The 13,288-nt window shown below is 47.9% G+C and overlaps 1 protein-coding gene across 1 annotated transcript in view; it reads left to right on the top strand.

Moving 5' to 3' along the window:
- Nucleotides 1–1,277: 1,277 nt before the first annotated feature.
- The window catches only part of SLCO5A1 (solute carrier organic anion transporter family member 5A1), a 172,160-nt gene continuing 160,149 nt past the window's right edge, over nucleotides 1,278–13,288 (top strand). The window contains exon 1 of the mRNA XM_004697747.1: nucleotides 1,278–2,193. Within this exon, the coding sequence (XP_004697804.1) occupies nucleotides 1,278–2,193 (916 nt within the window). The remainder of the gene's footprint in view (nucleotides 2,194–13,288) is intronic.

The raw sequence follows: 13,288 nt of genomic DNA on the forward strand, positions 1-13,288 counted from the left end.
CCCGGCGCCGGCGCTGCGAGCGGCCCGGCGCAGCCCTTTGTTCCGGGGTGGCCGCCGCCGCCCGGTAGCAGAGCAAATTGATTTTCGGTTCCATTGGACACGCGCGCCTGGACTGCGTGTGTGCTGCCACCTCGAATGCCCCTGGTATTTGTAATTGAATAGTTCTCTCGGGCGGGGGTGGCCGTGGGTTATTTTTAGTGGGGGGGGGAGGAAGAATATATATTTAGTGTTGGGGTGTGTGAGAACCAGGATTCAAAGCCATTCAGCTTTGAATAGGTCTTTGAACTGATGGGGCGGGCGGATTCGCTAGCAGTCGCTCACACGTGTGTACATGTAGAATTAAAAAAAAATTAGAACTGGGAGTGCATTGTGTGTAAAAACTTAAACAACAGAACTTTCCATTGTTCTTTGGGGGGCATTTTCTATTTCCAGTAGGAGTGCAAAAAGGGTTGTAATTAGTTCACTGGAATATAAAAGACACAGCTTCTTAGTCAGAGCTGCTAGGTTACTAATTATTAACATAAAAGCTGACGCGCTGTTTAAGGAAAAGGGGCGGGGCGGGGGCAGGTCCGAGGCAGACAATGAGGAAGGGTCTCTGCCGACCGCCTGCTGCTTATTGTTCGCCGGCTGCAGGCTGCGGATGGCAGCTGCCCCCTCCTCCAGGGCTCGGCTCCACTGTCGTCCCTCGGTCTCACCTGGGGCCGTCGGGGCCACCCAGCGCCGAGCCCCGGGCGCCGGGACACCCACTCCAGCTCCAGCGAAGCTTCGCTGACAACCCTCTCTCTGCTTTGCAGATTGGCAGCTTCGCGCCGGAGGGTGTCGCGAGTCCAGGCGGCAAGGGCCAGGCGCCCTGGGCCCAGCTGGGCTGCATGTAGTGCCATCAGCAGTGCTCGGTGCCCCTTCGCTCGGCGCGGGGCGCCCTCGCTGCCGGCGGCGGGCGGATCGGTGGCGGCGGAGGGGATGCGCCCGGGACGCGAACGGCGCGGGCCGCGAGTTACCGCCAGAAAGTGGACGTCAAGCAGGACTCGTCGCTGGACCGCACGGACCCCTGCCCTTCGAGGCACACGGCTGTGGAGCGCGTCTGCGGTCAGGATGCCCTGCGTGCCTCCCTGCTGATGAGCATGCCCTGCTGCGCGCCTCTGACTCCTGGCTCTGCATCCCCTGCCCCCGGCCCCGGTGGGCGCGAGTGCGTGGGCCCAGCTTCGGCTCCTTGAGTCGCTGGGTGAAAAGCGCCAGAGCCCTTGAGTACAACCAGCGGTGGAATTTGAGTCAGAGCCATGGCCGAAGGCTCCGGGCTGCAATTCCGGGCGGGAGAGCAGGGGGATGCACCGGCCACGGAAGGAGCTGTCCAAGAGAAGTCCGAGCCAGAGACGTTTAGGTCCAAGAGTTTACCGGCCCTCCACAGCGCCTCCTGCCGTCCGTACATCAGCCCCGAGAATGCGGACACCAAATCGGCCTTCAGCTTCACGGATTCTTTGGGCCAGCAGGAGCTGCAGCAAGACCCCAGCCCGCTGCTTCCCAGCCCCTCTGCCCAGGCCACTTCGGCGGGGCTGGCGGGGCTCATGGACTGTAACAACAGGGTGGACGTCTGCAAAGGCGTCTCGGGATCCTCCACTCTGTCCACGCTCCAGGGGAGAAGATGTCTCTACATGATCCTCACCGATTCCCGTTGCTTCCTGGTTTGCATGTGCTTTCTGACCTTCATCCAAGCGTTGATGGTATCCGGGTACCTGAGCAGTGTCATCACCACCATTGAAAGGCGCTACAGCCTGAAGAGTTTCGAGTCGGGACTGCTGGTCAGCTGCTTTGACATTGGGAGCCTGGTGGTGGTGGTGTTCGTCAGCTACTTTGGAGGCCGGGGTCGGCGTCCCCTGTGGCTGGCTGTAGGTGGACTTCTCATATCCGTCGGGGCTGTCCTTTTCGCTTTGCCACACTTCATCTCCCCACCCTACCAGATCCAAGAGTTGAACGCCTCCACCTCCAACGACCGCCTGTGTCAGAGTGGAAACTCCACACCCACTTCGGAGCCTCCCTCCTGCCTGAAGGATCCGGGGAAAAACAACCACTGGATCTATGTGGCTTTGTTCGTTTGCGCACAGATTCTCATTGGAATAGGCTCCACACCTATTTATACTCTGGGACCAACCTACTTAGATGATAATGTCAAGAAAGAAAACGCATCCTTGTACCTAGGTAAGACCTTTCTGCCGCTGGCAGTTTTAGATAACGCTTAGATAAGGTTAAACTCTCGCAGAAGTGCACTGTCTGAAAAGTCAAAAGGCAGCATCCACGTTTTCGTGGATAGTTTAAGTGCTAAGTTTCATTTTATTTTACATTTAAGCCCTATGTGGTGTACTTTCAATTTGGGAGACAATTAATTAGTAGAGAGTTCTTTGAATACAATTTCAGACTCACACTCACAGGCTCCTCTGCTCCCTCAACCCCCTCCCCCGCCCCAACCAGGTAATGCAAACTTTTAATTATGGAAACAGTTCCTCCTCTGTTTTGATGCTTACCTTTTTCTGGGTGGGGTTGGGGAGGGCTCTAATTTCTCAAGTTAATCTTCAAATACGAGACACCCAGATGGTGTACTGGTGTTGGGCTGCGATAAGCTTGGTCAGCAGTTCGACACCACTAGCAACTCCGTGGGAATAAAGACTAGGCTATCTACTCCCATAAGCAGAGTCTCGGAAACCCATAGGGGCTCACCATGAGTTAGCATTGACCCAATAGCATGGTTTCTGGTCACACAGATAAATCTTCTAGAAGGGTTCTGTAGAAGTTTATATTATGGATGGGAGTTTTTTAGTTATTTCTTGTTTCTTCTTCTGTTGCTTTTCATAATGGAGTAGCCAGATGTGATCCCTACTCTAGCCACCTTATGGGACAGAGGAGAACAGCTCCATAGGGTTTCCAAAGGCAGACCGCCTCAGCTTTCTTCTGCAGAGAGGCTGGTGGGTTTGAACCACCCGCTTTGTCTTTAGCAGCATAGAAGCAGAGAGCGGCCCGCCAAACCACTCAACTCATTGCCATTGAGTCAATGCTGATTCACAGCGACCCTCAGTGGGTTTCTGGGACTGTTAACTGTTTATGGGATTAGAAGGCCCAATCTTTGTCCCTTGGACTGCTGCTGGTGGTTTCGAACTGCTGACCTTGTAGATCACAGCCTAACGCTTAACCACTCTACCATCAGCATCCTTTTTTTTTTTAAAGCAAGGACTCTTTAAAAATGCTTCAGTGCTGCTCATTATTTAAAAAGACACACAAAACAACTTCAGTATCAAATGACTAAATTATCTTTATGTAGAAACAGCCTCGTTAGTTTTTCCCTTCCACCCCCCACAAATAAGATCTTTAGTTTGTCACCAGGAAAAGTCTGAATTTGAAACAGATTCGTGAGCTGGTGGCTCGTAGCTGTCAGCTCGTTCCTCTCTAGCACCTGTCTCATCGCCAGTGGTTTTCCAGAACGACCACCTTCCCCAGGGAGCTCCAAGAGTTTGCCCGAGTTTGCCCGAGACTCTTGCCTGGGCTGCGTCAGCATTTTCACCTTTCTGAGGAACACATCATGGAGAGCACAAATAGAGTGGCAAGCCTTTTCTTTCCCAGTCCTGTCTGGAGTCCGTATATTGACCACTTCTTTCAAGGCAATTGTCTGCACTGTAAGGGTCATGAATTCCATCATATTCTTTTGGATTGACAGTGCTAAAATGTCCAAGGTCTTCCGAATCTGATTGTTGCGATCTTTAGTAAAGCCAACACCAAACAGAGCAGACAGCCATCGGTCGTCTTGACGTCAATGTGAGCTTCAATCATGGTCTGCCACTTTTGGACCATGGTGCCTGCGTAAGATCCACTCCATGCCTAAGATCCATTTATCACATGCATAAGATCCACTCCATGGAAGTTGATCAGGCGGGGTTTTTGCTGAATGTCCTTAGTAATTAGCTTGAATTTTCTAAATGCAGCTTCATCGTTCTGCAGAGCAGCCAGGCTCACTTCAAAAACGCAACCCGTGAGGCCATGCGATGGCCTTTTGGCTCCCTGAGTCCTGGTGACTAGTGTTTGTCCATCTATTTCTTACATTGAACATAGTTGGTGCTTTAACACCATACCAATCTTTCTTCTTAGCTCCTTTGGGGCCACCTTTTGTAAAACACTTGTTCTCGCTGACTCCCAGGGTGCCACTCAGAGAGTTTTAAGGTTTACTCACAGCCATTTATAGTGCTGATAGAAGACCCTCAATTATATGATGCTGGGAACAAGATCCACTGCTGTTTTCTGGAGAGCCGGGGCTCTTGGACTCGGCATGTTTGCCTGCATACAGCAGGTACAGTGGGCAGGGGGCCATCAGGATAAGCACAGGGTGCTCTCATGTAAGGCTGCTGATGTCAGAGTGGGAAAAAGCACTTACTTCCTGGGATCTGTGTCATTTTCAGCAGCTCCCTGTACTCACATTCAAAAAGCTCACTGCCATCAAGTCAGTTCCGACTCACGGTGTCCAGATAGGATAGGGTAGAACTGCCCCTGGGGGTTTCTGATACTCAACCTCTTTATGGGAGCTGAGAGCCTCATCTTTCTCCTGTGGACTATAACCATTAAGCCACCCCCTTAAAAAGCGAACTTCTAAAGGGTAGATTCAAACTTTGAAAAGGCCAAATACGCTGTCATGCCTGATGACTCGGTTTTTCTATGCTTTTCTACTGAAGTCAAACTAAAACAAGATACAGGATATTGCTTTATTGAGAAGACAAACAAATCGCTGCAACATAAAAGGAGCACTAGTAGTGTAGTGGGTTATGTGTCAGGCCGTTCACTATAAAATCAGCAGTTCAAAACCACTAGCCACTCTGCAGAAGAAAGATGAGACCTTCTACTCCCATAAGGATTTAGTCTCAGAAACCTATAGGAGCAGTTCTGCTTTGTCCTATACCTACAGGGCCACTTTGAGTCGGAATCAACTTGCTAGCACAGGGTTTGGTTTGAAGATTCCCCCATCCCAACTGCCAGTGAGCTAATTTTGACTTCTAGCGATCCTATATAAGGTTTCCAAGGCTGTAAATCTTTATGAGAGCATATAGCCTCATTTGAACCACCGACCTTGAGGGCAGTAATGAAATACCCGACAGTCCCTCCAGGACTAGACCTAGGAATTTGTTGTTTATGTACCGAGAGGATCCTTAGTTAGGAATAATAAGGCTTTCAAATAATAGTGGGAACGACTTCAAGGGTAAGGGGGCTGTACTTTTCCTCAGTAGAGCTGTCAGTGTTCCCAGAAGCTGTTCTAAGTGAGAGGTTTGTGTCATTTACAGTCCTGAATCATTTACAGGCCAACTGCTTTAGGCCAGGAGTTGTAAGATTTATTATTATTAAATGCCAGAGGAAGAAGTTTCTATTGAAAGCAGAGAGGAACAACTGAATTGTTACTTTGCCTTCCTATTTTCCAACATTCATTATGACAACAATTTTTTTATTATGACAAATTTTTAAACATACATGAGAATGAGAAAGAATTGTCCCGTAAACACCACGCAGGCGCCAGGTGGCGGAGTGGGTTATGTGTTGGGCTGCTAACTGCAAGGGCACTAGCTCAAAGCACCGGCTCCTCGGATGGAGAAAAATGAGGCTTTCTTCTCCTGTGAAGAGTTCACAGTCTTGGAAACCCGCAGGGATCATGCTCCCCTCCTTGTAGGGTCACTGTGAATTAGAATAAACTTGGTGGCAATGAGCTTGAGTTTTTTTCAGATTCATGAATTGTTCATTTAGTCATATTTGCTTTATCTATGTATGTATGTGTACAGTTTCATTGATAACCCCTTGCCGCATTTAGTTTTAAATGATCAATCGACTTCATTGTAAATGTTTTGGCCTTCAAATAAGGATTTAAGAAAACATGTAACTGCACGGACGTTAACATTCTAACAATAAGTCTCTACTAATATATTTAAATTTCCTCAATTGCCTTCTAAATCTTTTCTGGGTAGTTTATTTTTATCTTTTATTTCTAAACTAGATGTTAATTAAGGTTAATTCAGACTTTGCGCGTGATTGTTAGGCTTTCCTATTTAGCATTTGCAATCTAGAAAAATGCTTCAAATCTTTTCTTTTTCCAACCTTACTGGCATGGGGGATCATGCATTGGGCTGCTAACTGCAAGGTCAGCAGTTCGAGACCACTAGCCACTGGTGTACTCCCACAAAGAGTTAGCATTCCTGAAACTCACAGGGGTAGTTCTAGCCTTTCCTGTAGGGTGACTGCGGGTCACCATAGACTTGATGGCAGTAAGTTTGAGTTTATTTGATAAACATAATTTATGAATTAAATCATAATTTGTTCAAATATAATTTATGAAACAAATTATGAGTGGACTTCAACAATTCTATGGAGAATGGAACGAGAAGACAATGGAATTTTTCCATGAAGCACTTGAAGCTCCCTGTGCATCATGTTGTATAATCTTTTCAATAACCTCAGGAGCCATGGTGGTACAGTGGTTACGTGCTGGGCTGTGATATGCAGGGTCAGTAGTTGGAAACCACCAGCAGCTCCTCAGGAGAAAGACTGGGCTTTCTACTCCTGTAAACAGCTAACAGTTTCAGAAACCCACAGGTTGGTCGCTATGAGTCAGCACTGACTTGACCACAGTGGTTTCTTTTTTTTCAAGAACCTTAGAGATGGGTATTGACTCAGTTTTATAGATGAGGTAATTGAGTCTCAGAGAGATCAAGTGCCGTGTGTAAGGACACAAGATGGTGACAAACCAGACTTCAAAATCATGTCAGTCTGATCCCAGAGCCCACGAACTTCCCTCAATGCTGTGTGTTTCTTCGGCAAGTAGCCCTAAAAGCCACCCGAAACCCAAAGATGTTCTATGTTCAACCGAGTTTGAGAATGGTGCAGAAGAATGCAGACGTAGTCTAGAGCGATGAAAACATGGTCAGAAAAAGAGGAACCAGCCAACCTTTCAAAGTAGACTCTATAATGCTCTACCTCTGTGCCTATCAACAACCAGTTAGACAACCACGTGCTTAGAACACAAGCTGTATGCTAGTCATTTGTGATGTGGGATTTTCCTTCTAAACAACTGGTTGGCAAACTGATTCCTCTGTCTTTCCCGTTTCACCCCTACCCCCTTCTTCACCTCCCCGTCAGTCTTCTGAACTCATTGAAAGCACAGAAGAAGAAGAAAAAAACCAGGTAGCAGATTAGGCATTGCAGGTAGGGACAGCAATCTGAATGAATTCTATAGCCCTTGAAGCGGAATGTGATTGTATATCTTAATCTTTTGAAAGCTCTAGGTTAACATTCTGGCAGCTGTAAATGTAGACGTGACGTGGTCATGGAAGAGAGACAGCAGTGTTTATTCCCACGAAATGCCCAACTCTTGCAAGGAAAGAGGTTTGGCGCTGACCTGGAGCATAGAGGAAGCTTTGTGGGCCATAATAAGAAGCAAGGGTAGCAACGAGACCATTATTTGTAATTGTATCTCAAGCAGAGAGAGGGAGAAAATGTGATCCTTTGGGGGCGAGAAATTCATGAACCAATAGGGGAAGGAGAAAGACTGGCTAATCATGTGGGATAGGGGAAAGAGGAAGCCTTGCTAGAATAAAAAGTACCTCTCTTAATGGAGTGATACTTAGTTCACTGACGATTGGCATCGCATGACATTAGCCAAGCACGTGGGTGCCAGCATTACATCTCAGTGTTACCCCTGACTTCACACCACAGGAACCTGGCTGGTGTAGTGGTTACATGTTGGGCTGCTAACCGCCAGGTCCGCAGTTTGAAACCACCAGCCACTCCTCAGGGGAAAGATGAGGCTTTCTACTCCAGTAAAGATTTACCGTCCCGAAAACCCACAGGGGCAGTTCTACCCTGTCCGAGGGTCGCTCAGAGTAGGAATCAACTCGGGGCCAGTGAGTTTGGTGTTGGCTTTGAGTTGACACCACAGCGAAGGGTTGAAGCAGGCCCCATGTCTTAAAAAGGGCATTGGACAAGAGTCATAAAAAAACCACACAACCAAAACCAAGAATCAATTCTGACTCAGGATGACCTTAAAGGGCAGGGTAGAACTGCCCCTGTGGGTTTCTGAGGCTGTAACTTGTTATATGAGTAGCAAGCCCGTCTTTTTCCGCTCCTCTTACGGCAGATAACAACGCTGCCACTGGGGCTCCAAGGAGACCGAAGACCTGTGTCCCAGTCTAATCAGGAGCCCTGACCCTCTTCCAGCCTGTTCCCACACAAGGAGTATCTTGGTTTCTTAGCACAGACAGCCTTAGCAGGAACACCACAAGTGATGGTTTCAAAAGGAAGAATAATTTGTGTGTGTGTGTGATCTTAATATAAGGGGCTTAAAGTCCAAACCAGGGCACTGACTGTAGGGGAAGGCTCTCGAGACCCTGTCAGCTCTCACCGAAGACTGCTGTCTCTGATTCTCTAGCCTCAGGGCCTAACTTTGACCAGCTTAACTAACCAACAAGGAGGTCTGCCTTAAGCATCTTTCTCCTTTAAGAACTGTCTAGCTGGGATCAAAGGGACCACAGCAGCTCAGGTGATCAGAGGAGATTCATAAGGGGTCAGTGAGTTCGTATTAGCGAAGGAGGACTGACTCCGGGAAGGAGGGTGAGAAAATTCTTGTACAACTGGTTGAATATAACCAGGGCCACTAAATTGTACTTGTAGACAGTGTTGAATTGGTGTGTGTTTTGCTGTGTATATTCACCACCACCACTACCACCAAATAGCTATGGATTAAGGAACGAAAAATATTTCAGAGTAATTTAAACATGTGTTTGTGTGTGTGTGACAGGCACACCATGTCTACACCCATATATCCACTACCCAGCTGTCACTTTGCTGCACTGTGGTGACTTGGCTGTTGGATGCTGTTGGCAGCTGTGCCACCGGCATTGGAAACACCAGCAGGTGGTTCAGCAGGGCTTCCGGACTAAGGTACACCAGGGAGAAAAGGCTGGTGGTCTCCTGAAAAGTCACCCGTGAAAACGTCATGGATCTCAACAGAACAGCGTCTGAGATGGTTAGTGCTGGAAGAAGGAGCCCCTCAGTCTGGAAACCCTGGCACTCGGTGGCCACAGCAATGGTCTCAGAAGGTGTCGAGCAGGGCAAATGTTCGTTGTTGTGTATGAGGTCACCATGAGCCAGAGCCGAGTCCACCACAACTAATAATGACAGCAACACAGCCACACACCTACCTATTGAGTTTTGTAGTAACGTTGGTATATACAGGTACATATGTGTATGTTCAGTGTTCCCTGGAAGGATAGAACAAAGGGTGTGAGTGTCTTTAACATGGTAGGTAGGTGGTGGTTTGACTCCCGACAGGCTCGCTGGGATAGGCCATTCAGGGCTGATAGAGCCTTCCATGGTGCCGAGCGGCTTCTCCTGTTCAGCTGTTCTGAGCAGGTGCTGCTGCACCCCAGGCATCTCCCCCAGAAGGGGCAGGCAGCACCCATTTCCTTTGTGTAAATTCCATGGAAAAGGATGGGCTTTCCTGCTGTATTCGAGCTCACATGGATCTTTGAAAATGTGGGTGTTAAGTTTCCCAGTCTGCACGGGAGAGGAAAGCGCGTGATATTTGGGTGGTGCGAGTGGGACCCAGTTGTGTCTGCGCACCTGCCTTGCTTTCCTCCGTACCTTAACATCCAGGAAAATGTAGAGCTTTGTGTTAGAACCAGTTTTAATCACCTAACCATAGTAAAACCGGTTAGAAAACAAAGTGTTGTGGGTGATGCCAAGTGCAAGGTCAGCAGTTCGTAACCAGAGGCCACTCTGCGGGAGAAAGATGAGCCTTTCTACCCCCGTGAAGAGTTGCGGCCTCACAGGCGGTACCCACAGTCCTGGAGGGCCGCTACGACTCAGCATGCGCTCGAAGGCCAGGCCGGGAGTTTGGGTTGCTTTTCTGAGGATGGGCTTTATCTTGTTAATATTCCTGATCTGTTTTTATATCTTGAAGGAGCTCAAGGAACAGTATCTTCCCCACCCCCCTACTTGATTTCTGAGTTAACTGAGAGACGAGACTAACAAAAGAAGAAGCACAAAGTGGCGTCAGAGAACCATGTAGTAAAACACCTGCCATGGCAACAATCTGCACATGTACAACACGTGTGCCATTGATGATGCTTCTCACGTCCTTCATGCACGGCTCACATTTGAAACGGAGCCGAGTGAGAGGGAAGAACGTAGCTTGTCTCTTTGTGCACGTGGACAGTCACAGAATCCACCAGAATGCCGGGCACAAGCAGTGTGGCAGCCTGCCGTGTCCCTGTGCTTGGTGAGGTGAGGTAGTCTTCTTAGCTATAACTGATGCCAGGGCCGGAATGCCGTCCTCTGGGCATGCTTTCACCCCAGGGGCCAGAGAGGATGAACGGAGCTGGGCATGCCCGGTTCCTGCTCAGGTTCATCAGTTGCATGGATCTTTTCCTTTCCTGGGGAGGAGCAGGTGTTGGGTGAGCACTCATTGGGTGCCCAGGGAAGAACATAGCAGTACACATCAGTACACAGGACACATGAGGGTGCATACTCATTCTTCCCTGAGACTTTATACTGGCCTCGCTAAGCTTTAATTTTACCTGTCTTATTTACCGGGCATGTAGCTTTGTAAGCTGCATAGAATCTTTTGTAGAAGTATGTGCTGTACAAACCTTGAATACATTTTTAAAAAGCAAACAAAAGAGTTTACCCTGAAAATGAACAGGGGGAATGACAGTTGAGGCGGAGGAGAAAGTGATTTCAGGGCACAACTGGAAACAAGTAGCATTCATGAGGGACCCTGAGCTGAGAACGGGGTTCTTTGGCTCGTGGGATCACCATCAGAGGATGTTTGTGAGTTTTGCACATACCGGGGACAGCTCATCTGTGGCACAATAGGAGTGCCTCTTCTTATATACTGAATGTGTATTCCTGTGGGATGGTCCCTTTTGGCCTTGAGGGTTAATTGGTCCGTCTAAGATGCTGAGATTCCAACAACTTCTAGCTCCACTGGCAAGCCCGGGGCGTTTATTGCCTCCTGGGGAAGAGACACCTGGCTCCTTTTCCTTGGCTTGTAGCTGGATGCTCACTTGCTGCCTTCCGTATGTGTGTGACTTCCTGTGTGTCACCTGCTCTTGATCGCCCAGAAGGGATGAAGAACAGGGCCTAACTACCCCAGTAAGCCTTAGGAAGATCAAATTTTCCCAAGTTAGATCCCATTCACAGGTACAGGGATGTCTTTTGTGGGGACACAGTTTGGCCCATCCCCAGAGGGGAGAGAGAAGTCTGTAAACTTCAGTGTAACTTTGCCCAGGTTTCTTAACTTCCTCATGAAGGAAATGGAAAGGCGAGGCTAAGGAATGATGCCTTCGACTCCCATTGCTCTTGCATGCCTCGTTCTTTGGTTCCTTGCCTTCTTCATCCTGACCTGAGATGGCTTTTCCTCCCCCTGAAATTTGCCACTCGGGTCTGGAGAGAAGTCCTACCAGTGTTTGCTTTTCCGGGAGCCTTCTGAAGCCATCTCCCGCTCTCTCCCCCGAGTCCCTGACAGCTGGAGCAGGGTTGCCATGTGACAGCTGTCTCTGGGGAAGCGAGGCATTCCTTTTGCTGCTTTTCCTGGCAGCTGTGTATTACCTGATGATAAATTCAGAAGTCTACTTCCCCTCCGGGGAGTTGTGATTGCTCGTGAAACTGTCACCATGCAAAACGCTAATCCCCGTTACCTAATATAACCTAGCAGGGCGGGTGGAAAGGAAGGAGCGCATGCTGGGAAGTAAAGAGCATATCCATGTAATTAATATTACTGGCAGGATGAAATGCCACCATTTCTAAGTGTCTGAAACGGAATTGTACAGCCTTTGGATTTCTAGCATGTGAGAATTCTTAGATGTGATATTTTAATAACCTTGCTTTGGGTTTTATCTATGTGTGTATTTTATTGTTTGTTTTTGTCTTGATTTCTAATAAAGAAGATAGACATTTTGTGATATCTTTTTTTTTAAAGGGGAGGGTTGAAATTCCAGTGAATAAGACTGTCAGGGGAATCTCAAAGCTTAGACTTTTAGGTATAACTCAAAATTCAATAGGCATGTATAGAGGGACCTGCAAGTCTCCTTTGCAAAGTCTCTTTATGCTATTAGGTGGCCGGTATTTGTCAGTATTTTGAATAGAAATGGGCCTATGTACCTGATGTTCAGTATCTGTTTTCAATAGTTTTATTGAATTAAAATTCAGGTAGCCCACACTTCCATAGTTAAGTTGCTTTTTATTTATTTAATTAAAAATTTTTATTTTTTAAGTTGCTTTTACAAAGAGTTGTATATACCTCATCACAGTCAGTTCTTGTGCACCCTTCCCCTGCCCAGATTTATTCTCAATTTCCTTCAACCCCACCCCCTGCCCCCACCGGGCCTTTAGCTTCTGCTTGGTGGTAAAGCTGACTTCTCTTGAACGTCATAATGGCTTTCCTTCAGGTAGAGCAGAGCCACCTTTAGCAAGATGCAAAAATCTCCTTAGGCTAATCTGAAAATTTCCTATATGAGCAAGCTTTATGTAGAATACCTAAGTCTTGAGATAATGATTCCAAAATTGACTTTAGAGCCTTTTAAGATGTCTCTAGTTATTTCATGGTTATCAGATGGTCAAAAGCAATTCTTTTGTCATTTTAAAAATCTAGTTGGGGCATATGTGATGGTAGGGTGTTGGGGGGGGTGCCGTAAATGGAAGGAAGAGGGGTGATGAGTGAGCGTCTGAGTCTGAATCTCCGCTTTCCCAGCGCTGGACCTCAGGTGACGTGAGTGAGAGATGCGCCGGACCTCTCAGTGCGCATGTGCTCTTCTTTGAGGCTCTGCAGCCACGGTATCAGGAAGAGACGGTGGGACCCTCCCCTGCGGGGCTCTTCCTCATTCACTTACACATGGGCACCTGGCATTTGGGGAAATACTTTAGGGTTTAGCCTTTCCAGGTCATTCATTCAGTTTTGTAGAAACGAGCAACTATGTGGTTGGTAGGTACTGTCCAGTCGGTTCCAACTCATAGCGACTGACCCTGTGTTCCACAAAACGAAACACTGCCCAGGTCAGTGCCATCCCCACATTTGTTGCTGTGTTTTGGCCCATTGTCGCAACAGCTATAGGGAAATGTCTGATTTTCTGCATCTTTCAGACTGCAGTTTCCTTTTCTGCAAAATGATGGCGTCTAGCCCCACATGTATTTAGAAAGTGCATGGAAAAAACCCATTGCTTGTTCATTCTATTTTCTCCATCAACTTTCTGACGCCCCCTCACATTCTCTGATGACTCCC

Source organism: Echinops telfairi, unplaced genomic scaffold, assembly GCF_000313985.2.
Source record: "Echinops telfairi isolate 266 unplaced genomic scaffold, ASM31398v2 ScPeMD7_1;HRSCAF=3_0, whole genome shotgun sequence".
Taxonomy (NCBI): domain Eukaryota; kingdom Metazoa; phylum Chordata; class Mammalia; order Afrosoricida; family Tenrecidae; genus Echinops; species Echinops telfairi.